Source organism: Dendronephthya gigantea, unplaced genomic scaffold (assembly GCF_004324835.1).
Source record: "Dendronephthya gigantea isolate DGI-Jeju-01 unplaced genomic scaffold, DenGig_1.0 000001F, whole genome shotgun sequence".
Taxonomy (NCBI): domain Eukaryota; kingdom Metazoa; phylum Cnidaria; class Anthozoa; order Malacalcyonacea; family Nephtheidae; genus Dendronephthya; species Dendronephthya gigantea.
In genome coordinates, this window is record NW_021163011.1 from 1,311,253 (window position 1) to 1,336,017 (window position 24,765).

The 24,765-nt window shown below is 37.5% G+C and overlaps 1 protein-coding gene across 1 annotated transcript; it reads left to right on the forward strand.

Moving 5' to 3' along the window:
• Positions 1 to 81: 81 nt before the first annotated feature.
• LOC114527778 (mucin-5AC-like) lies at positions 82 to 23,570 on the forward strand. The gene is made up of 19 exons (XM_028549470.1): positions 82 to 175; positions 568 to 865; positions 2,438 to 2,544; positions 2,948 to 2,971; positions 3,279 to 3,552; positions 4,099 to 4,202; positions 4,513 to 4,777; positions 5,035 to 5,138; positions 5,853 to 6,084; positions 16,443 to 16,543; positions 16,932 to 17,229; positions 18,214 to 18,320; positions 18,780 to 18,803; positions 19,150 to 19,423; positions 19,868 to 19,971; positions 20,583 to 20,847; positions 21,023 to 21,123; positions 21,282 to 22,835; positions 22,968 to 23,570. The coding sequence occupies exons 1-19, from the start codon at positions 108 to 110 to the stop codon at positions 23,179 to 23,181; spliced, it is 4,518 nt and encodes a 1,505-aa protein (XP_028405271.1). The 5' UTR covers positions 82 to 107; the 3' UTR covers positions 23,182 to 23,570.
• The last annotated feature ends 1,195 nt before the right edge of the window (positions 23,571 to 24,765 follow it).

Sequence of the window (24,765 nt, forward strand, 5' to 3'; positions counted from 1 at the left end):
CACCTAGTCTATAGTTCTCCAAAGGCAGACTTACGCTTTTTAGTAGATTTCATACTTTTGAATAATTCATCTAGTGGCCAGTTCAAAACGCGCAGTTTCTACAAAATATGTCAGATGCCATCAAGAACTTTTGTGGAAGAGGAGATCATCATCGCATAATCTGTAATATCTCAGAGTAAGTCTGGTTATAAACGCATTTATGATTGTTAGTACAATGTGACCGTGCTCCTGTTGGATTGGCTAAAGCGATCTGTAGCTGTAATATGTGCTAGATAAAATGATAAAAACTGTACTTGATTTGCCGTCCTCAGTGTTAATCCGTTGATCATAGAAACGAGACGGATACCCAACGGACATACCATGGAACAATGGGCTTTTAGCTTTTACAGCTTTCGTAGTCTATGGTCTATGCATGAATACCGTTAAAAAACGCTTTTCGTCGTGCAATATTCTACAGAATCGTTCTAATCAAGCATTTAATTCATATAATCGAAAAACTTAGCTGTGTTCTATAGAGAACTTCAAAGGCCGCTATACCTAATTATATCTACATTAATTTTTTTCTAGGGCTGTCAGAAATAATTTTACCGCTGACCACATTAAGAGACTCCCAAACACACCGACACAAAACGGAAGCGATTCCATCCTGTCATTTTACGCAAGTTTACCAGGACGCAGTGGCGCGTTACCTGTGAGCGTCTTGGCAACGATATTTGTAACAGAACAAGACAACATACTACCTACCATCAATAGCGAGCTCAAAGACCCTGGTACAAGTGTACCAAGCAGCGAAACTCCAACTCTTACACCTGCACAAACAAACAACTTGGTGCCGATAACAATTTTCAACTTCAATCCAAAGAAGGTGAGTCGTAACTCGTGCTGTGAAACCGACAAGCTTTGTGAGCCGAGTCTGCCTTGGCATTTGACTGCATCGAAGATGAGGGTTGTTTGTCTTGTTGAGGATGAGGTTGTTTGAGGCTCTCTGTCTTAATTGTTTTAAAACGATTGCCATTTACCTATTGCTATTTGTTAATATTCACATTAGTCGAATATATACAGGGTGTATCAAAAAAATGTCCCAAATGTAAAATTTTCGTTTTTCAGGATATTTTGCAGAATTTGGTAAATTTTTGTGTTCGTAGAGATAGTTAAGACTTATCTGGTATACCTTGGTCAAGTTTGGTTTTTCATTAACAAAATTATGTTACCGGGGGGATGTTCCTTTCCACTGATATTGAGAGGGCTTGCGCGCGAAAATGCATGTGAAGCTGAAATTGAGATATTATTTAGCTGTTTAAAAGTAGAAAAGCTTTTTAATAAACTGTCAACGTTTCAGAAAAAATAGTACATACTGGGAGCACTGCGCGACCTCTAAAGGTGACAAATATTTCATTGCAGGCAGTGGATTAAATGCATCGTTGATTTTCGCGTGACCGATCTCATGCAAGGCTGGGCAAATGAATAAATTAAAGCGAGAAACTGAACACAAAAACAAAGCGATCTATTCGTGATGTTAATCCTCAGCATGTCCACCATTTCATTCTAAGCAAACTGCGGCTAGTCTGAGCATAGTAAACACTGAACAGCGAACCATTTGTCTGTCCATTCGCCTAGATTTGTCGGTGGTAGAGTAGGCGATTTGCAAGAAAGAATTTCAAACGAAATGGAGAATTTGAGGCAGGACAGACAAATGGTTCGCCGTTCAGTGTTTACCATGCTCAGACGAGCCGCACTTTGCTTAGAAAGAAATGGTGGAAATGTTGAGGATTAACATAACGAATAAAAATCTTGTTATTAAATCGCTTCGTCTTTTTGTTCAGTTTCTCGCTTTAATTTATTCATTTGCACAGCCTTGCATGAGATCGGTCACGCGAAAATCAACGATGCATTTAATCCACTGCGCGCAATGAAATATTTGTCACCTTTAGGGGTCGCGCGTTGCTCCCAGTATGCATTATTTCTCCTGAAACTTTGACAGTTTATTAAAAAGCTTTCCTACTTTTAGACAGCTAAATAATATCTCAATTTCGGCTTCACATTTTCGCGCGCAAGCCCTCTCAATATCAGTGGAAAGGAACCACCCCCCCGGTAGCATAATTTTGTTAATGAAAAAACCAAACTTGGCCTAGGTATACCAGATAAGTCTTAACTATCTCTAGGAACACAAAAATTTACCAAATTCCTTAAAATATCCTGAAAAACGAAAATTTTACATTTGGGACACTTTTTTTGATACACCCTGTATAATTGAAACGATGAAAAGTGCAAACTGAAAAACTGGAATATGTATAGATGCAGTTGTTTTAGCATAAACCAACTTATAGCACTAAAAGAGTATGTTTTGAAATGTTGTCACGTGCAGCAATATGGACAGTGATAACTCTCATTTATTTATAAAGTATAAACTCACACCATCTTACGCCATTCGATATAGTATACAGCGTTGGTTGTGGTCGATATTAAAGTGACGGTGGCTGCCAGAATGAACACATTTTGTTTCAGTACAACAGTAGATATATGCGGCCTCCATTCAGGCGCTAGGTAAGTTCGAATACACAGTCGTTTAATCATTTAAATTCATGCAGCTAACCACATGCAATAGCTACTCTGGTTGAACAATTGTTATCCATAATTATTATTAAGATTCTTTGAAATTAGAATTACTCAGAAAAAAAACATTTTTATTGGTGCATGCATTTTTTCACAGATCGAACTATAGAATGAGCCAAACTTATTGTTTTTGGCCATAAATCAATAAGCATGCTTCAATTTACAAGAGCCATTTTGGGCCGGTTGTGTATAAAAGCGTTTCGTTAGTGACAGAATTTCATGGTATATACACCCCTGGCCCCTGGCTTAGCTTCATGCTTGCCAATATAGCGTAATATTATCGTGAAAATTTATTCACATTAGGCTTCAAATAACTTTTTATATCTAATTCCAGCCGAAGGAAGAAGAGAGCTGCTGGGTAAGTGGATAATAAAATGCCATAATTTTTATCCCCTACATAGGAAGAACAATCATTTAATGACATTCCAAAAAAAAACTTTCAAAAAAACAAAATTAATTTAAAATTGATTGTTTCAGTTTGATTCATCTCTTTTTGATGAATTCTATTTAATAAAAAAACCCCAAAAGGATTATATTTTTTAACCAATCTTAAATTTGTAATTTCTAATGTCGCATATATAATTACATCAAATTACAATCATTTGCATCAAACATTTGCACCATGCATACATATAACATTTAATTAGTGATTCTGCACTTTAAAGAAACCAAATGTTCAGTGAAAATGATGTTCTACTCAATTCCAACGTTACGGAGTCTGGGAGTAATACGGTGGTAGGTGCAGTTGTCAACGAACCAGGAACTATCACTCCTGTTGAAACCGATATTGTTGAAGATGCTTTACATCAAACGTTGCAAGAAAATGGTGAATCAGATATTTCCAGTCTCACTCTTGGCGTTGTCAATACGCCCACTGCATCGGAAACTCAGGAAAATAACGCAGCCAGTGTAAGGTTAACCAATACGAATGCAAGTCAGGTAGGAATTGTTCCACATACTCTAAATAACTGCATAGTATTTGTCATTGAAGTGTAGCAATTCATAATTTCATATATTCCAGGATATAAGCATATAATCTTGGTTAAACAAGTGTTCCTCGTAAAAAAGATAACCAAATCAGGCGACATGATGTGGGAAGAGATTTAGATGTGTGGGCATTAAAAAATTTATATGCAACCATGCACTCTCATATAAATTCCACGTGTTGTAAAATAACTATATTTACGTTCTTGTATAGATGTAATAACTGCATAACATCTTGAAGTGGCGAAATTGAACGCGAGAATCCACTTCAGTTTTTTGAAATATTATGATATAACAAAATATCTTTTTATTCAAACTTTTATACGAGCAAAACTAGGATGCGTCCATGTCGAATTTCATAAAGTCGGCAAGATGTTTTCCATAGCACGCGGTTACCAATTTTGATAACACGGAAAATTTAATGCGCATCTCTCATTTCATTTCTTGGTTTTGATCAACCTTTGTTCTAAAAATTCAACTCCCCACATATTGTATTTTTAGTGGACACTGCAACAAGATATTTCATTCCGACATAATATGTCCCAAGCAATTATGCAATTTTGTGGTGAAAGTGACGCACGATTGGCCTCGTGCAATCTTACGAGGTAAGCTCATTCTAAGTTAAACGGAAAACTTTTTACGGCACGATCTCTCAACCCTTAAGCTTGTGACAATTCTTGGATCTTCCTGACATCACAAAAACAATTGACTTAGAACGCTGAAAGAGACGTTTAAGACTTCAAGTTGAAGACTGCATGGAAAACAACGGCATGCTGTTTATATAATCTTTGAAGAAATTAGAATTACCTTTGGCTATTTGTTTAGAGTAATACAACAGGAAAAGAAAATAAGTTGTTTAACATTATGACAGTGAGACCATTTTTAATCAGTTTATGCTATTTTTTTCTTTTTTAGGGATCAGGTTGATCAAATTAGTTTTCAACATGTACAGATGTTGCCTAAATCGCCCACACAAAATGGCAACGACGCAATACTATCATTTTTCGTTAATCTACCAGATGGAACAACAATGTCTCCTGGTCTCGTAGCAACTATTTACAGTGTGTCGGCAAATGTTCTATCAAAACCAAGTGATATTGTTTCAACAAGCAAAAATACCAACATTACAAGAGTGGAAACGGAAAATCTCATACAGCTTACAGTCGAGGGTATGGCGCAGGTAAATTTGGACATCATAGTGAATGATCAGGAGTTTCATTTACCTTTGCAGCGCATACACAACACCATTAAATTAATTTGTTCATAGGCTTATGGGCCAACCGCATGAGTGAGGGAAAATTCTAATTCTACTATTTCCTTTGGAGGGCCTGTTGAATAGAAAAAAAATTAATGGGGAAATTTCCACCCACCTCTTCTTCGAATATGCGATATGCGTTTTATGAATCTTTAAAAGTTATTTACTTTCTTTAATTTCAGCATCCCGATGATGCCGTTAGGTTAGATATCCAGGTCGCGATTGCCGACAGGTTGAAAAAGTATTGTGGCAGAAACTCTGGGGCAACCATTTGTCCCACTAGCAGGTTGGTTAGCGTTTTCAATTTGTGCATGTGGAGTCAAGCAGATGAATTTTTCTGAAGCGGTAACTAAAAATCCTCGATTAATTTGTTTCCCCTACAGAACTTGTTGGTTCGCTATTCCTGTCAGTAAACTACTTCAAATTGTCAGGACCACAATGCACAGTTCAGTTGTTCAAGCATATACTGTTGTCGCATCTTCACAATTACAACACTAAAATTTTACTTCAATACTGCTCTTTTATAATTGTATATAAAACAAAGAACAAAGCGATTTCATTTTCTGCATTTACCAGCTTTCTTTTGGGATGAATTAGCTAAATAGGTTTTATCTAAAAAGTTTTAGTCGGTTAGGGACCAAGACGGGCATAAGAACGACTTCATACCAGCAGCCAGGATAGTGGAGCCTTCCATAACAACTTTATATACACGTGGTATAACTACCTGGAATAGCCAAAGACATCAGTATGACCACACTCTTCTGACAAAGGCCTTTAGGTCCTCGAGAAGTGTTTTTGTCAGTTTTAGACGGTTTTCATGGCACTGAAGAAGTTTGTCCCTTTTTTAAAGACGAGTGCTGAGAATGCAGGAATGCTCTTAACGTCCTAATCTCCGCACCTGACGTTCCTACTATTGCCCTTGTTTTTGCGACCATATTGAAAATATGCTTTTCCAATCATAATTTTATTTAGTTTAAGTAAATATCTTTAATCTTATCAGGGCATTCACCAACGACGACATTGTTGTCCAAATTGATCCAGACACAAGAGACGTTAGCTTCGTCGTAAAAGATCCAGACAACCTTCAAGGATCACCAATTTCATCCATTGATGTCCAAGAGGAAATAAATGGAAACTTCACCACCCAAATACTCGGCCTTAAATTGAGAATAACACGACTGTTGACCGAAAACGCAATTCATGTGGTGTTGAAAAATTTCCAAGCCGATGAGGTTTGTTATACATGTAAAATATAAATGAAAGTTTAATTTGTAGCCTTATAATAAATTAACATGAAGGCTTTCTATTCGTGTTTTCGTCAGTAAATGTTTCACAATATAATATAACACCCCACCACATTTGAATTCACCTATGCAACATAGGCCCACCTAGTCTATAGTTCTCCAAAGGCAGACTTGCGCTTTTTAGTAGATTTCATACTTTTGAATAATTCATCTAGTGGCCAGCTCAAAATGCGCAGTTTCTACAAAATATGGCAGATGCCATCAAGAACTTTTGCGGAAGAGCAGAATATCATCGCACAATCTGTAATATTTCAGAGTAAGTCTGGTTATAAACGCATTTATGATTGTTAGTACAATGTGACCCTGCTCCTGTTGGATTGGCTAAAGCGATCTGTAACTGTAGTATGTGCTAGCTAAAATGATAAAAACTGTGCTTGATTTCCCGTCCTCAGTGTCAATCCGTTGATCATAGAAACGAGACGGATACCCAACGGACATACCCTGGAACAATGGGCTTTTAGCTTTTACAGCTTTCGTAGTCTATATGGTCTATGAATAACGTTAAAAAACGCTTTTCGTCCTGCAATATTCTACAGAATATTCTACAGAGTCGTTCTAATCAAGCATTTAATTCATATAATCGAAAAACTTTGCTGTGTTCTATAGAGAACTTCAAAGGCCGCTATACCTAATTATGTCTACATTAATTTTTTCTAGGGCTGTCAGAAATAATTTTACCGCTGACCACATTAAGAGACTCCCAAACACACCGACACAAAACGGAACCGATTCCATCCTGTCATTTTACGCAAGTTTACCAGGAGGCAGTGGCGCGTTACCTGTGAGCGTCTTGGCAACGATATTTGTAACGGAACAAGACAACATACTACCTACCATCAATAGCGAGCTCAAAGACCCTGGTACAAGTGTACCAAGCAGCGAAACTCCAACTCTTACATCTGCACAAACAAACAACTTGGTGCCGATAACAATTTTCAACTTCAATCCAAAGAAGGTGAGTCGTGACTCGTGCTGTGAAACCGACAAGCTTTGCGAGCCGAGTCTGCCTTGCCATTTGACTGCATCGAAGATGAGGGTTGTTTGTCTGGTTGAGGATGAGGTTATTTGAGGCTCTCTGTCTTAATTGTTTCAAAACGAATGCCATTTACTTATTGCTATACTTGTTAATATTCACATTAGTCGAATATATATAATTGAAACATTGAAAAGCGCAAAATGAGAAACTGGAATATGCATAGATGCAGTTGTTTTAGCATGAACCAACTTATAGCACTAAAAGAGTATTTAAAAGAAAAAAACTCAGGATATTTTTAACTTGTTTTGAAATGTTGTCACATGCAGCAATATGGACAGTGATAACTCTCATTTATTTATAACGTATAAACTCACACCATCTTACGCCATTCGATATAGTATACAGCGTTGGTTGTGGTCGATATTAAAGTGACGGTGGCTGCCAGAATGAACACATTTTGTTTCAGTACAACAGGGGATATATGCGGCTTCAATTCAGGCGCTAGGTAAGTTCGAATACACAGTCGTTTAATCATTTGAATTCATGCAGCTAACCACATGCAATAGCTACTCTGGTTGAACAATTGTTATCCATAATTATTATTAAGATTCTTTGAAATTAGAATTACTCAGAAAAAAAATTTTATTGGTGCATGCATTTTTTCACAGATCCAACTACAGAATGAGCCAAGCTTATTGTTTTCGGCCATAAATCCATAAGCATGCTTGAATTTACAAGAGCCATTTTGGGCCGGTTGTGTAAAAGCATTTCGTTAGTGACAGAATTTCATGGTATATACACCCCTGGCTTAGCTTCAGCTTGCCAATATAGCGTAATACTATCGTGAAAATGTTTCACATTAGGCTTTAATAACTTTTATATCTAATTCCAGCCGAAGGAAGAAGAGAGCTGCTGGGTAAGTGGATAATAAAATGCCATAATTTTTATCCTCTACTTAGGAAAAACAATCATTGAATGACATTAAAAAAAAAACCTTCCAAAAAAACAAAATTAATTTAAAATTGATTGTTTCAGTTTAATTCATCTCTTTTTGATGAATTCTATTTAATAAAAAAAACATAAGGAGGTTATGTCAACATGTTTTAGTTATATTTTTAACCAATTTTAAATTTGTCATTTCTAATGTCGCATATATAATTACATCAAATTACATTCATTTGCATCAAACATTTGCACCGTGCATACATATAACATTTAATTAGTGATTCTGCACTTTAAAGAAACCAAATGTTCAGTGAAAATGATGTTCTACTCAATTCCAACGTTACGGAGTCTGGTAATAACGGTGGTAGGTGCTGTTGTCAACGAACCAGGAACTATCACTCCTGTTGAAACCGATATTGTTGAAGATGCTTTACATCAAACGTTGCAAGAAAATGGTGAATCAGATATTTCCAGTCTCACTCTTGGCGTTGTCAATACGCCCACTGTATTGGAAACTCAGGAAGATAACGCAGCCAGTGTAAGGTTAACCAATACGAATGCAAGTCAGGTAGGAATTGTTCCACATACTCTGAATAACTGCATCGTATTTGTCATTGAAGTGTAGCAATTCATATATTCCAGGATATATCCATATACTTGGTTAAACAAGTGTTCGTAAATAAATAACCAAATCAGGCGACATGATGTGGGAAGAGATTTAGATGTGTGGGCATTAAAAAATTATATGCAACCATGCCTCTCACTTAATTTCCACGTGTTGTAAAAAATATATTGTAAGATATATAATAACTGCATAACATCTTGAACTGGTGAAATTGAACGCGAGACTGCACTTCAGTTGTTTGAAATATGATATAACAAATTAAATACCTTTTTATTCAATCTTTTATACGACCGAATCTAGGTTGCTTCCATGTCGAATTTCATAAAGTCGGCAAGATGTTTTCATCCCATAGCACGGTTACCAATTTTGATAACACGGAAAATTTAATGCGTATCTCTCATTTCATTTCTTTGTTTTGATCAACCTTTGTTCTAAAATTCAACTCACCACATATTGTATTTTAGTGGACACTTCAACAAGATATTTCATTCCGACATAATATGTCCCAAGCAATTATGCAATTTTGTGGTGAAAGTGACGCACGATTGGCCTCGTGCAATCTTACGAGGTAGGCTCATTCTAGTTAAACGGAAAACTGTTTACGGCACGATCTCTCGACTCCTAAGCTTGTGACAATTTTTGGATCTTCTTAACATCACAAAAACGATTGACATAGAACGCTGAAAGGGACGTTTAAGACTTCAAGTTGAAGACTGCTTGGAAAACACCGGCATGCTGTTTATATAATCTTTGAAGAAATTAGCATTACCTTTGGCTATTTGTGTAGAGTAATGCAACAGGAAAGAAAATAAGTTGTTCAACATTATGACAGTGAGACCATTTTTAATCAGTTTATGTTATTTTTGTTTTTTAGGATCAGGTTGATCAAATTAGTTTTCAACATGTACAGATATTGCCTAAATCGCCCACACAAAATGGCAACGACGCAATACTATCATTTTTCGTTAATCTACCAGATGGAACAACAATGTCTCCTGGTTCGTAGCAGCTATTTACAGCGTGTCGGCAAATGTCATGTCACAACCAAATGAGATTGTTTCAACAAGCAAAAATACCAACCTTACAAGGGAGCAAACGGAAAATCTCATACAGCTGACAGTCGAGGGTATGGCGCAGGTAAATTTGGACTTCATAGTGAATGAGCTGGAGTTTCATTACCATTGCAGTGCATGCACAACAGCAATGAATTATTTTTCATAAGCTGTGCCAACCGCATGAGTGAGGGAAAATTCTAATTCTACTAGTTCCTTTAGCGGGCCTGTTGAACAGAACAATCTTAACGGGGAAATTCCTCCCATATGCACCTCTTCTTCAAATATGCGATATTCCTGATTTATGAATCTTTATAAAGTTATTTACTTTCAATTTTAGCATCCCGATGATGCCGTTAGGTTAGATATCCAAGTTGCGATTGCCGACAGGTTGAAGGAGTATTGTGGCAGAAATTCTGGGGCAACCATTTGTCCCACTAGCAGGTATAGGTTAGCGATTTCAATTTTTGCATGTGGAGGGTAAAACAATGGTCATTTTTTTAAGCGGTGACTAAAAATCCTCGATTAATTTGTTTCCCCTACAAAACTTGCTGGTTCGCTATCCCTGTCAATAAACTACTTCAAATTGGCAGGACCGCAATGCACAGTTCAGTTGTTCAAACATAAATTATACTGTTGTCGCATCTTCACAATTACAACACCAAAATTTTACTTTAATACTGCTCTTTTACAACTGTATATACTACAAAGAACAAGCGATTTCATATTCTGTATTCCAAGCTTTCTTTGGGATGAATTAACTAAATGGGCTTTATCTAAAAAGTGTTAGTCGGCTATGGACAAGACGTGCATAAAAACGATTTCATAGCAGCAGTCGATCAGGATATGGAGTCTCCATAACAACTTTATATCAAATGTGGTATAACTACCTAGAATAGCCAAAGACGTCAGTATGACCACACTCTCCGACAAGGGCCTTTAGGTCGAAAGGTCGAGAAGTGTTTTTGACAATTTTAGACGGTTTTCATGGCACTGAAGAAGTTTTCCTTTTTAAAGATGCGTGCTGAGAGTGCAGGAATGCTCTTAATTTTTCATCTCTAGACGCCACACCTGACGTTCCTACTATAGATCTGTTTTTGCACCGTGTCGAAAAAGCTGCTCCTATCATAATTATATTAGTGTAAATAAGTACCTTATATCTTATCAGGGAATTCGACAACGACAACATTGTTGTCCAAATTGATCCAGATACAAGAGACGTTAGCTGTCGTAAAAGATCCAGACAACCTTGAAGGACGACCAATTTCATCCATTGATGTCCAAGAGGAAATAAATGGAAACTTCACGACCAAATACTCGGCTTAAATTGAGAATAACACGACTGTTGACCGAAACGCAATTCATGTGGTGTTGAAAAATTTCAAGCCGATGAGGTTTGTTTACATGTAAAATATAAATGAAGAGTTTAATTTGAGCCTTAATAAAATTAACATGAAGGCTTTCATTCGTGTTTCGTCAGTAAATGTTTCACAATATAATAACACCCACCACATTGAATGACCTATGCACATAGGCCCACTAATCGTTCTCCAAAGGCAGACTTGCGCTTTTTAGTAGATGGCATACTTTTGAATAATTCATTTAGTGGCCAGCTCAAAACGCGCAGTTCTACAAAAAGTCAGATGCCATCAAGAACTTTTGTGGAGAGGAGATCATCATCGCACAATCTGTAATATTCAGAGTAAGTCTGGTTATAAACGCATTTGTGATTGTTAGTACAATGTGACCGTGCTCTGTTGGATTGGCTAAAGCGATCTGTAACTGTAGTATGTGCTAGCTAAAAATGATAAAAACTGTACTTGATTGCCGTCCTCAGTGTCAATCCGTTGATCATAGAAAAGACGGATAGCCAACGGACATACATGGAACAATGGGCTTTTAGCTTTTACAGCTTTGGTAGTCTATGGTCTATGAATAACGTTAAAAAACGCTTTTCGTCCTGCAATATTTACAAAATCGTTCTAATCAGGATTTAATTCATTAATCGAAAACTTTGCTGTGTCTATAGAAGAACTTCAAAGGCCGCTATACCTAATTATATTACATTAATTTTTCTAGGGCTGTCAGAAATAATTTTACCGCTGACCACATTAAGAGACTCCCAAACACCGACACAAAACGGAACCGATTCCATCCTGTCATTTTACGCAAGTTTACCAGGAGGCAGTGGCGCGTTACCTGTGAGCGTCTTGGCAACGATATTTGTAACGGAACAGAAACATACTTCCTACCATCAATAGCGAGCTCAAGACCCGGTACAAGTGTACCAAGCAGCGAAACTCCAACTCTTACAACAGCACAAATAAACAACTTGGTGTCGATAACAATTTTCAACTTCAATCCAAAGAAGGTGAGTCGTGACTCGTGCTGTGAAACTGACACGCATTGCGAGCCGAGTCTGCCTTGCATTTGACTACATCGAAGATGAGGGTTGTTTGTCTGGTTGAGGATGAGGTTGTTTGAGGCTCTCTGTCTTAATTGTTTTAAAACGATTGCCATTTACTTAATGCTACTTGTTAATATTCACATTAGTCGAATATATACAATTGAAACATTGAAAAGCGCAAAATGAGAAACTGGAATATGCATAGATGCAGTTGTTTTAGCATGACAACTATAGCACTAAAGAGTATTAAAAGAAAAAACTCAGGATATTTTTAACTTGTTTTGAAATGTTGTCACATGCAGCAATATGGACAGTGATAACTCTCATTTATTTATAACGTATAAACTCACACCATCTTACGCCATTCGATATAGTATACAGCGTTGGTTGTGGTCGATATTAAAGTGACGGTGGCTGCCAGAATGAACACATTTTGTTTCAGTACAACAGGGGATATATGCGGCTTCAATTCAGGCGCTAGGTAAGTTCGAATACACAGTCGTTTAATCATTTGAATTCATGCAGCTAACCACATGCAATAGCTACTCTGGTTGAACAATTGTTATCCATAATTATTATTAAGATTCTTTGAAATTAGAATTACTCAGAAAAAAAATTTTATTGGTGCATGCATTTTTTCACAGATCCAACTACAGAATGAGCCAAGCTTATTGTTTTCGGCCATAAATCAATAAGCATGCTTGAATTTACAAGAGCCATTTTGGGCCGGTTGTGTAAAAGCATTTCGTTAGTGACAGAATTTCATGGTATATACACCCCTGGCTTAGCTTCATGCTTGCCAATATAGCGTAATACTATCGTGAAAATGTATTCACATTAGGCTTTTAATAACTTTTTATATCTAATTCCAGCCGAAGGAAGAAGAGAGCTGCTGGGTAAGTGGATAATAAAATGCCATAATTTTTATCCTCTACTTAGGAAAAACAATCATTGAATGACATTAAAAAAAAACCTTCCAAAAAAACAAAATTAATTTAAAATTGATTGTTTCAGTTTAATTCATCTCTTTTTGATGAATTCTATTTAATAAAAAAAAACATAAGGAGGTTATTGTCAACATGTTTTTAGTTATATTTTTTAACCAATTTTAAATTTGTCATTTCTAATGTCGCATATATAATTACATCAAATTACATTCATTTGCATCAAACATTTGCACCGTGCATACATATAACATTTAATTAGTGATTCTGCACTTTAAAGAAACCAAATGTTCAGTGAAAATGATGTTCTACTCAATTCCAACGTTACGGAGTCTGGTAATAATACGGTGGTAGGTGCTGTTGTCAACGAACCAGGAACTATCACTCCTGTTGAAACCGATATTGTTGAAGATGCTTTACATCAAACGTTGCAAGAAAATGGTGAATCAGATATTTCCAGTCTCACTCTTGGCGTTGTCAATACGCCCACTGTATTGGAAACTCAGGAAGATAACGCAGCCAGTGTAAGGTTAACCAATACGAATGCAAGTCAGGTAGGAATTGTTCCACATACTCTGAATAACTGCATCGTATTTGTCATTGAAGTGTAGCAATTCATATATTCCAGGATATATCCATATAATCTTGGTTAAACAAGTGTTCCTCGTAAATAAAATAACCAAATCAGGCGACATGATGTGGGAAGAGATTTAGATGTGTGGGCATTAAAAAAATTATATGCAACCATGCACTCTCACTTAATTTCCACGTGTTGTAAAATAACTATATTGTAAGATAATAATAACTGCATAACATCTTGAACTGGTGAAATTGAACGCGAGACTGCACTTCAGTTGTTTGAAATATTATGATATAACAAATTAAATACCTTTTTATTCAATCTTTTATACGACCGAATCTAGGTTGCTTCCATGTCGAATTTCATAAAGTCGGCAAGATGTTTTCATCCCATAGCACGGTTACCAATTTTGATAACACGGAAAATTTAATGCGTATCTCTCATTTCATTTCTTTGTTTTGATCAACCTTTGTTCTAAAAATTCAACTCACCACATATTGTATTTTTAGTGGACACTTCAACAAGATATTTCATTCCGACATAATATGTCCCAAGCAATTATGCAATTTTGTGGTGAAAGTGACGCACGATTGGCCTCGTGCAATCTTACGAGGTAGGCTCATTCTAAGTTAAACGGAAAACTGTTTACGGCACGATCTCTCGACTCCTAAGCTTGTGACAATTTTTGGATCTTCTTAACATCACAAAAACGATTGACATAGAACGCTGAAAGGGACGTTTAAGACTTCAAGTTGAAGACTGCTTGGAAAACACCGGCATGCTGTTTATATAATCTTTGAAGAAATTAGCATTACCTTTGGCTATTTGTGTAGAGTAATGCAACAGGAAAAGAAAATAAGTTGTTCAACATTATGACAGTGAGACCATTTTTAATCAGTTTATGTTATTTTTTGTTTTTTAGGGATCAGGTTGATCAAATTAGTTTTCAACATGTACAGATATTGCCTAAATCGCCCACACAAAATGGCAACGACGCAATACTATCATTTTTCGTTAATCTACCAGATGGAACAACAATGTCTCCTGGTCTCGTAGCAGCTATTTACAGCGTGTCGGCAAATGTCATGTCACAACCAAATGAGATTGTTTCAACAAGCAAAAATACCAACCTTACAAGGGAGCAAACGGAAAATCTCATACAGCTGACAGTCGAGGGTATGGCGCAGGTAAATTTGGACTTCATAGTGAATGAGCTGGAGTTTCATTCACCATTGCAGTGCATGCACAACAGCAATGAATTATTTTTTCATAAGCTTATGTGCCAACCGCATGAGTGAGGGAAAATTCTAATTCTACTAGTTCCTTTAGCGGGCCTGTTGAACAGAACAAATCTTAACGGGGAAATTCCCTCCCATATGCACCTCTTCTTCAAATATGCGATATTCCTGATTTATGAATCTTTATAAAGTTATTTACTTTCTTCAATTTTAGCATCCCGATGATGCCGTTAGGTTAGATATCCAAGTTGCGATTGCCGACAGGTTGAAGGAGTATTGTGGCAGAAATTCTGGGGCAACCATTTGTCCCACTAGCAGGTATAGGTTAGCGATTTCAATTTTTGCATGTGGAGGAGTAAAACAGATGGTCATTTTTTTAAGCGGTGACTAAAAATCCTCGATTAATTTGTTTCCCCTACAAAACTTGCTGGTTCGCTATCCCTGTCAATAAACTACTTCAAATTGGCAGGACCGCAATGCACAGTTCAGTTGTTCAAACATAAATTATACTGTTGTCGCATCTTCACAATTACAACACCAAAATTTTACTTTAATACTGCTCTTTTACAACTGTATATACTACAAAGAACAAAGCGATTTCATATTCTGTATTTCCAAGCTTTCTTTTGGGATGAATTAACTAAATGGGCTTTATCTAAAAAGTGTTAGTCGGCTATGGACCAAGACGTGCATAAAAACGATTTCATAGCAGCAGTCGATCAGGATAGTGGAGTCTTCCATAACAACTTTATATCAAATGTGGTATAACTACCTAGAATAGCCAAAGACGTCAGTATGACCACACTCTCCTGACAAGGGCCTTTAGGTCGAAAGGTCGAGAAGTGTTTTTGACAATTTTAGACGGTTTTCATGGCACTGAAGAAGTTTTTCCCTTTTTTAAAGATGCGTGCTGAGAATGCAGGAATGCTCTTAATTTTTTCATCTCTAGACGCCACACCTGACGTTCCTACTATAGATCTTGTTTTTGCAACCGTGTCGAAAACATGCTGCTCCTATCATAATTATATTTAGTGTAAATAAGTACCTTATATCTTATCAGGGAATTCGACAACGACAACATTGTTGTCCAAATTGATCCAGATACAAGAGACGTTAGCTTCGTCGTAAAAGATCCAGACAACCTTGAAGGACGACCAATTTCATCCATTGATGTCCAAGAGGAAATAAATGGAAACTTCACGACCCAAATACTCGGCCTTAAATTGAGAATAACACGACTGTTGACAGAAAACGCAATTCATGTGGTGTTGAAAAATTTCCAAGCCGATGAGGTTTGTTATACATGTAAAATATAAATGAAAGTTTAATTTGTAGCCTTATAATAAATTAACATGAAGGCTTTCTATTCGTGTTTTCGTCAGTAAATGTTTCACAATATAATATAACACCCCACCACATTTGAATTGACCTATGCAACATAGGCCCACCTAGTCTATAGTTCTCCAAAGGCAGACTTGCGCTTTTTAGTAGATTTCATACTTTTGAATAATTCATTTAGTGGCCAGCTCAAAACGCGCAGTTTCTACAAAATATGTCAGATGCCATCAAGAACTTTTGTGGAAGAGGACATCATCATCGCACAATCTGTAATATTTCAGAGTAAGTCTGGTTATAAAGGCATTTATGATTGTTAGTACAATGTGACCGTGCTTCTGTTGGATTGGCTAAAGCGATCTGTAACTGTAGTATGTGCTAGCTAAAATGATAAAAACTGTACTTGATTTGCCGTCCTCAGTGTCAATCCGTTGATCATAGAAACGAGACGGATAGCCAACGGACATACCATGGAACAATGGGCTTTTAGCTTTTACAGCTTTGGTAGTCTATGGTCTATGAATAACGTTAAAAAACGCTTTTCGTCCTGCAATATTCTACAAAATCGTTCTAATCAAGGATTTAATTCATATAATCGAAAAACTTTGCTGTGTTCTATAGAGAACTTCAAAGGCCGCTATACCTAATTATATCTACATTAATTTTTTTCTAGGGCTGTCAGAAATAATTTTACCGCTGACCACATTAAGAGACTCCCAAACACACCGACACAAAACGGAACCGATTCCATCCTGTCATTTTACGCAAGTTTACCAGGAGGCAGTGGCGCGTTACCTGTGAGCGTCTTGGCAACGATATTTGTAACGGAACAAGAAAACATACTTCCTACCATCAATAGCGAGCTCAAAGACCCTGGTACAAGTGTACCAAGCAGCGAAACTCCAACTCTTACAACAGCACAAATAAACAACGTGGTGTCGATAACAATTTTCAACTTCAATCCAAAGAAGGTGAGTCGTGACTCGTGCTGTAAAACCGACACGCTTTGCGAGCCGAGTCTGCCTTGCCATTTGACTGCATCGAAGATGAGGGTTGTTTGTCTGGTTGAGGATGAGGTTGTTTGAGGCTCTCTGTCTTAATTGTTTTAAAACGATTGCCATTTACTTAATGCTACTTGTTAATATTCACATTAGTCGAATATATACAATAGACGACTTGCGCTTTCGACTAACTTTTGATCAAAGTAACTAGAGGAAAATAAATCATCCCAGCTAGAAAAATCTTACTTAAATTAGTAAAACTGTCAAATTTGGCTGCGAAAATTTGTAAAATACGGAAGGTATAGCCATGCGAAGTTGGCAAATTTTGTATACTTTTGTATTACGTGCGGAAATGTGTAACTAAAGCCCCGTTTACACTGCACTCGATTTATCGGCACGGCACGGCTAAAATGAGTACCCGTGCCCATTTCATCCGTGCCCGGCCTTTCTTTTGGTAGCCTGAGCACTATTAAAATTGGGCACGGGTACCTATTTTAGCCGCGCCGTGCCGATAAATTGAGTGCATGTAGTGTAAACGGGGCTTAATTTAGTTACAAACTTCCGGTCGTAATACAAAAGTATACAAAAATTGACAACTTCGCATGGCTATATTTTCCGTATTTTACAACAATTCGCCGTCAAACTTGGCAGTTTTACTTATTTTAGTAAGCTCTTTCAGAAAATGTCCTTTTTATCGCCGAAGTAAGAAATTAGTCTAAAGCGCAAGTCGTCCATTGAAACATTGAAAAGCGCAAACTGAGAAACTGGAATGTGTATAGATGCAGTTGTTTTAGCATGAACCAACTTATAGCACTAAAAGAGTATTTAAAAGAAAAAAACTCAGGATATTTTTAACTTGTTTTGAAATGTTGTCACATGCAGCAATATGGACAGTGATAACTCTCATTGATTTATAACGTATAAACTCACACCATCTTACGCCATTCGATATAGTATACAGCGTTGGTTGTGGTCGATATTAAAGTGACGGTGGCTGCCAGAATGAACACATTTTGTTTCAGTACAACAGGAGATATATGCGGCCTCCATTCAGGCGCTAGGTAAGTTCGAATACACAGTCGTTTAATCATTTAAATTTAGCTAACCACATGCATGCGATAGCTACTTTGGTTAAACAATTGGCATGCATTACAATTATAATTATTAAGATTCTTTGAAATTAGAATGACTCAGAAATAAAAACATTTTTAATGGTACATGCATTTTCTCACCGACTGACTATAGAATGAGCCAAACTTATTGTTTTCCGCCATGAATCAGTAACTTGCTTCAGGTTACAGGAGCCATCTTGGGCGGTTGTGTATAAAAGCGTTTATAGTTTGTGACAGAATTCCATGCTCAATCAGAATCGTACCCAAAACATAGTTAAGCGTTTTATATACGCCCCTGCATGGCCCCTGGCTTAGCTTCATGCTTGCCAATATAACATAATAAAATATTATTATCGTGACAAATTATTCACATTAGGGTTTTAATAACGTTTTATATCTTAATTCCAGCCGAAGGAAGAAGAGAGCTGCTGGGTAAGTGGATAATAAAATGCCATAATTCTAAGAACAATCATTGAATGACATTAAAAAAATAACTATGAAAAAAACAAAATAAATTTAAAATTGGTTGTTTTAGATTAATTCATCTCCTTTTGATGAATTTTATTTCATAAAAACAACCAAAAAAAGGTTGTTGCATGTGAACAGGTTTTTAGTTACATTTTAAACCAATCTTAAATTTGTAATTTCTAACGTCGAGTTAGTTTCATCAAATTACATTCATTTGCATCAAACAAACGTCTTTTTCAGATCTTTGCACTACTTTCTAGAAACTTTGCACCAAACATATAACATTAATTAATGATTTTGCGCTTTACAGAAACCAAATGTTCAGTGAAAATGATGTTCTACTCAATGCCAACGTTACGGAGTCTGGGAGTAATACGGTGGTAGGTGCTGTTGTCAACAAACCAGGAACTAATATTCCCGTTGAAACCGATGTTGTTAAAGATGCTTTACATCAAACGTTGCAAGAAAATGGTGAATCTGATGTTTCCAGTCTCACTCTTGGTGTTTTCAATCCACCCACTGTATCGGAAACTCAGCGAAACAACGCAATCAATGTTACCTTAACTAATACGAATACAAGCCAGGTACTGCAGAATTATTCTCAGCCGTATCATGTTGCGTATCTACAGATGTTTAATTAATGTAGCTAGGAGGATATACAGTAGTGAATCAGTTTTAGTAAATTCCTGCACTATGTGAAAATATTTTGACACATTTGGCACAGTGATCAACTGAGTACTTGTGACCATGACCATGTCTTTAGGAATCTATGGGCATACAAAACGGCTTTTTTTAAAGACGTTTGTGTGATTGTTGTTGTTAAATGTGTAGCAAATCCCTTAATTTGTTCAGCGATTATGTGGGAAACTTTAAGGATTCCGCGTATCTCAATTCTTACACTTTGACAATTTTTTTACTTCAACAAAGATTAATGCATTGTTCGTTGTACCTCCCCATCCTACGAGGAGGTTACGCGTATATTCATGGCGACATTCCAAAATTCACTACATTGATAATTGTGTTTTTAGTGGACGCTGCAACAAGACATATCATTCCGAAACAATATGTCGCAAGCAATCATCCAATTTTGTAATGAAAGTGATGCGCGATTGGCTTTGTGCGGCCTTACACGGTATGTTCACAAAATTTTATCATCAAATTATGTGAAAATATTTAGAGTTATATGATACAATAGGAGTATAACCTATATTATAATCAAATTATTTATAAGATAAATATACTGTTGTTGTGTCTATAACAGTTAGGAAGTATTTGTTATTTATAATATATATATTTATAATTATAATATTATATTAATATAATAATTTATAATAATGTATTAATTATTATGTTATCAATACATTTATAATGAACATGCATGATTCCGCGATCATTCTAAAGATATTCTCGCCCTATTTGCGAAATTTTTATAATAACAAAGACATGTAAATTAAATATATAAAGCCTAGCGGAACTACGTTGTTCTATTGAGGTGCCTTGCATGTATATTGGTAGAGTGCCCTATCATCTTTTGCAACGGTGAATGTATTTATACATACACGTACTGTCATTAATCTCAAAATAATAGAAAGAAATTTTCAATCAAAGTAAGTTGCTAAGAAACTTTGGATTACATAAAACCCATGTTTAGTGTGATTTTCTCAAGAAGGGAATATACTACTCAAATACATAATCTACATGCAGCAGTGACACCCTTTTGATTGCATTTTACGTGTATTATAGGGCTCAGGTGGCTCAGATTGATGTTCAGAATGTGCAGATATTGCCTAATTCCCCCACGCAAGATGGCAGCAATGCAGTGTTGTCTTTTTTCGTCGACTTGCCGAGTGGAAAAACAATGCCTTCCGAACTATTAACAACTATTTACAGCCTTTCGCCGAACGTTATATCACAACCAACTACGTTTGCTTCAACGAGCCAAAATGCCCAACTGTCAAAGAATGAAACTGACAATCTAGTTCAGCTGACAGTCATGGATGCGTCACAGGTAAAAGAATTTTGCATATGAAAGGAAGATTCTACTATATGCAACATTTGTTCGTTGGCAAGGGCTTTTTTTGAAGAATTACATTTTATCTTTGAACATTCCTAAGACATGCCCTTAAAGACGTCCTAATTTTAAGATACGGTCTTATAAAGTATTTTCTTTTCTTTGATTTTAGCATCCCACTGATGCCGTTAGATTGGATGTACAACTTACAATTGCTAATAGGTTGAACGAAAATTGTCAGAACAACTCTGCTGATATTTGTCCTAAAACAAGGTACGTTGGGATTTAGTCACTTTTTTTTTGTTTTTCCATATGTGCCTCTGTATTTTATTATAGTCTATATTAAGCCATAATAGTTATATATTAAAAAAACCAATAGCTATTATGTTCGCTCGATCTTATCGCACATTAATTGTCTTATCGCCTTTCAGAAACTTTACCAAAGACGATGTTCTTGTCCAGATCGATGGAACTGGAGCAATTAGCTTCGCTGTCAAAGACCCGGACAGTTCAGAAGGAGCACCACTTTCATCTAGTGGCGTACAAGAAGTCATAAAAGGAAATTTTACGTCCGATATTCTCGGCCTAAAAATGACAGTAACAGCAACGACTGCAACGACAGCAGCGACTGCAACGACAGCAGCGACAGCAACGACAGCGCCGACTGCAACGACAGCACCAACTGCAGCGACTGCAACGACAGCAGCGACTGCAACAAAAGCCCCGACGGCAACGACAGCAACCACAGCAGCGACTGCAACGAGAGCACCGACTGCAACCACAGCACCGACTGCAACGACTGCGACGACAGCACTTACTGCAGCGACTGCAACGACAGCAGCGACTGCAACGACAGAAGCGACTGCAGCGACTGCAACGGCTGCACCGAATGCAACGACAGAAGCGAATGCAACGACAGCAGCGACTGCAACGACAGCAGCGACTGGAGCGACTGCAACGACAGCAGCGACTGCAACGACAGCAGCGACTACAACGACAGCAACGACTGCAACGACAGCACCGACTGCAGCGACTGCAACGACAGCACTGACTGCAGCGACTGCAACGACAGCAGCGACTGCAACGACAGCAGCGACTGCAACGACAGCAGTGACTGCAAAGACAGCACCGACTGCAACGACAGCAGCGACTGCAACGACAGCAGCGACTGCAACGACAGCAGCGACTGCAACGACAGCAGCGACTGCAACGACAGCAGCGACTGCAGCGACTGCAACGACAGCAGCGACTGCAACGACAGCAGCGACTGCAACGACAGCAGCGACTGCAACGACAGCAGCGACTGTAACGACCGCACCCACTGCAACGACAGCAGCGACTGCAACGACAGCACCGACTGCAACGATAGCACCGACTGCAACTACAGCACCGACGGCAACGACAGCAGCGACTGCAACGACAGCAGCGACTGCAACGACAGCAGCGACTGAAACGACAGCAGCGACTGCAACGACAGCACCGACTGCAATCACAGCACCGACTGAAACGACAGCACCGACTGCAACGACAGCAGCGACTGCAACGACAGCAGCGACTGCAACGACAGCACCGACTGCAACGACAGCACCGACTGCAATCACAGCACCGACTAAAACGACAGCACCGACTGCAACGACAGCAGCGACCCCAACGACAGCAGCGACTGCAACGACAGCACCGACTGCAACGACAGCACCGACTGCAATCACAGCACCGACTAAAACGACAGCACCGACTGCAACGACAGCAGCGACTGCAACGACAGTACCGACTGCAACGACAGCACGGACTGCAACCACAGCACCGAATGCAACCACAGCGCGGACTGCAACGACAGCACCGAATGCAACGACAGCACCGAATGCAACCACAGCACCGACTGAAACGATAAAAACCAGCGAAAGTAAAGTAGATTGGCCGTTAATATTAGGATTGTCAATTGGTGGACTACTACTGTTTATATTTGTGATCCTATCAATTATTATGTAAGTGAAGTTGTTTAATATGTGCATGCATGCATCCAGAAAAAAATTACATCGCTTATATACTTAAACGGTCTATTTGATAGCGACAAACATATTCAAACTCACAATGAATTATGTCTTAATAAATTTCAGTAGTGTGGTGAAAAATAGCTCGGGAAGAAGCAAATTTAAGAGCTACGAATTCGATACGCCGCCAGACTCGATTTACTCAGCACGTGGATGGGAATTTGAACGAGATTCGCCATACAGTGGCTCGCCATTCGCTAGCATTGATGCTATACCTGGCTTTGATGAAGATGGTTTGCCTTCTGAAAGTCAAACTCGACCAGTTGATACTCGGGTCTAGCAAAATCAATAAACGGACACGTCGCAATATACGAGCACACAATATACGTAGATACATAGATACATAGATACATAGATAATCAAAAAGTAGCTTTTTTCCTCCAAGAGTATAAGCAACAACTCACTTTCATTGAAACACAATCGCCTGTATTTAAAAAGTTCAACCACATGCGCTCATTAAGTGTGACATAAAAATTTTGTTATTGCTGACCAATGCGAAAGAACTTTCTTATTCCAAGGAAAGATTTACGGTAAAAGACTGAAATTCAAACTTCGACTGAAAATACTGTCGCGGAAACGTTATGAGAAGATTGCGATAATCAACTCAATGAATAATAATTTTACTCATCTAAAATGAGTTTGTAATTCTTTGATAAAATAATGTGTATAACCAGTATTTATATAAAATTATATTCCAATTCAGTAAAACAATATCAGATTGGAAATACAACACACTACTACATTATTTTAGATCCAATATATAAATAACATGCATGGTATGCTTCCCCATTCCCCGTCAAGATACTTTCACCATTGCTAACGTTGTAAAATCCATAGACTTGCCGAAAAAGACTTGCCATATACCCCAAATTTTGTGAAAACGCCCGGTTGGTGAAAATGTCCGATTTCGCCGGAACAGGAAAAATGCAATTTTTTTTCTTACGATTTCAGTCTTTTAAGTTGAATTTGTCGGAGCGAATCAAGTATAGCTTCAAATTCAATTAAAAAACAAGAAAATTTGCTGAAAATTGTAAAAGCATTTTATTTGGGGGAAACATAAGGGTTTCCGAATTTCGGAGCCCCCTAGCTTTATTACGTATATAAGAGATTAACTTAGGGATTACCAGCTGATCTGGGTATGACAATAAACCAATCAGAAGCCAGATATTCGACAAAACTGAGTTATCATTTCCTTCATTGCATGTGACTTCGACTCTCAAAAATATGAAGTAATTTTATTATATTTAAGCGAAAACACGCTTATTTTTTCCCAACTGTTAATAAGAATCTAAATTTTTCGCCCTTTATATATACTATTAGTTAGGAGAATAAGGACAAAGAATTTCGCCAACACTTACAGGAAAAATCTGCTGAAAATTGTAAAGCCTTTCATTTTGGTGAAAGAAAGGGGTTTCCGAATTTCGGAAACGCCCAAAAGAAAATCTCTAGAGGTGTAGAAATTTCGGAACCCGTATATATAAGAATCCAAGATAAATATAGGGAAAATATAGAGGTGTCCGAATTTCGGAAACCCTTATAATTTATTACCGAATCGGGATGAATATGAAGAGATTGGAAATTCAGAAATCCATACTATAACGCACGTCTGCGCGGGGACTATATTAAACAAGACGCCAGTTCTGGCGTTAACTCCGGCGTGCCGTGCACGTGCCAGTCTTCAATATAAAGCTTCTGAACATGAACAATACAGTTCATATTCATTTAGATGCCTTGCGAACCTAAATGTCGTTCGATCGCGAAATTCAGAAGCACATCGTACTTTAAAAAGTATAGAAGTTCAATTGTTCAAAAATGTAAATAAACGGCATGATACATTCGCTTTGTCTTAAGGCCCTCACCCACT

Coding starts and splice junctions, on each gene's coding strand:
- LOC114527778 (XM_028549470.1), top strand. CDS start 108: ATGTCAGATGCCATCAAGAACTTTTGTGGAAGAGGAGATCATCATCGC. Junction 16,544..16,931: donor ACAATCTGTAATATTTCAGA/GTAAGTCTGGTT, acceptor ATTTTTTTCTAG/GGCTGTCAGAAATAATTTTA. Junction 18,804..19,149: donor AGGAAGAAGAGAGCTGCTGG/GTAAGTGGATAA, acceptor TGCGCTTTACAG/AAACCAAATGTTCAGTGAAA.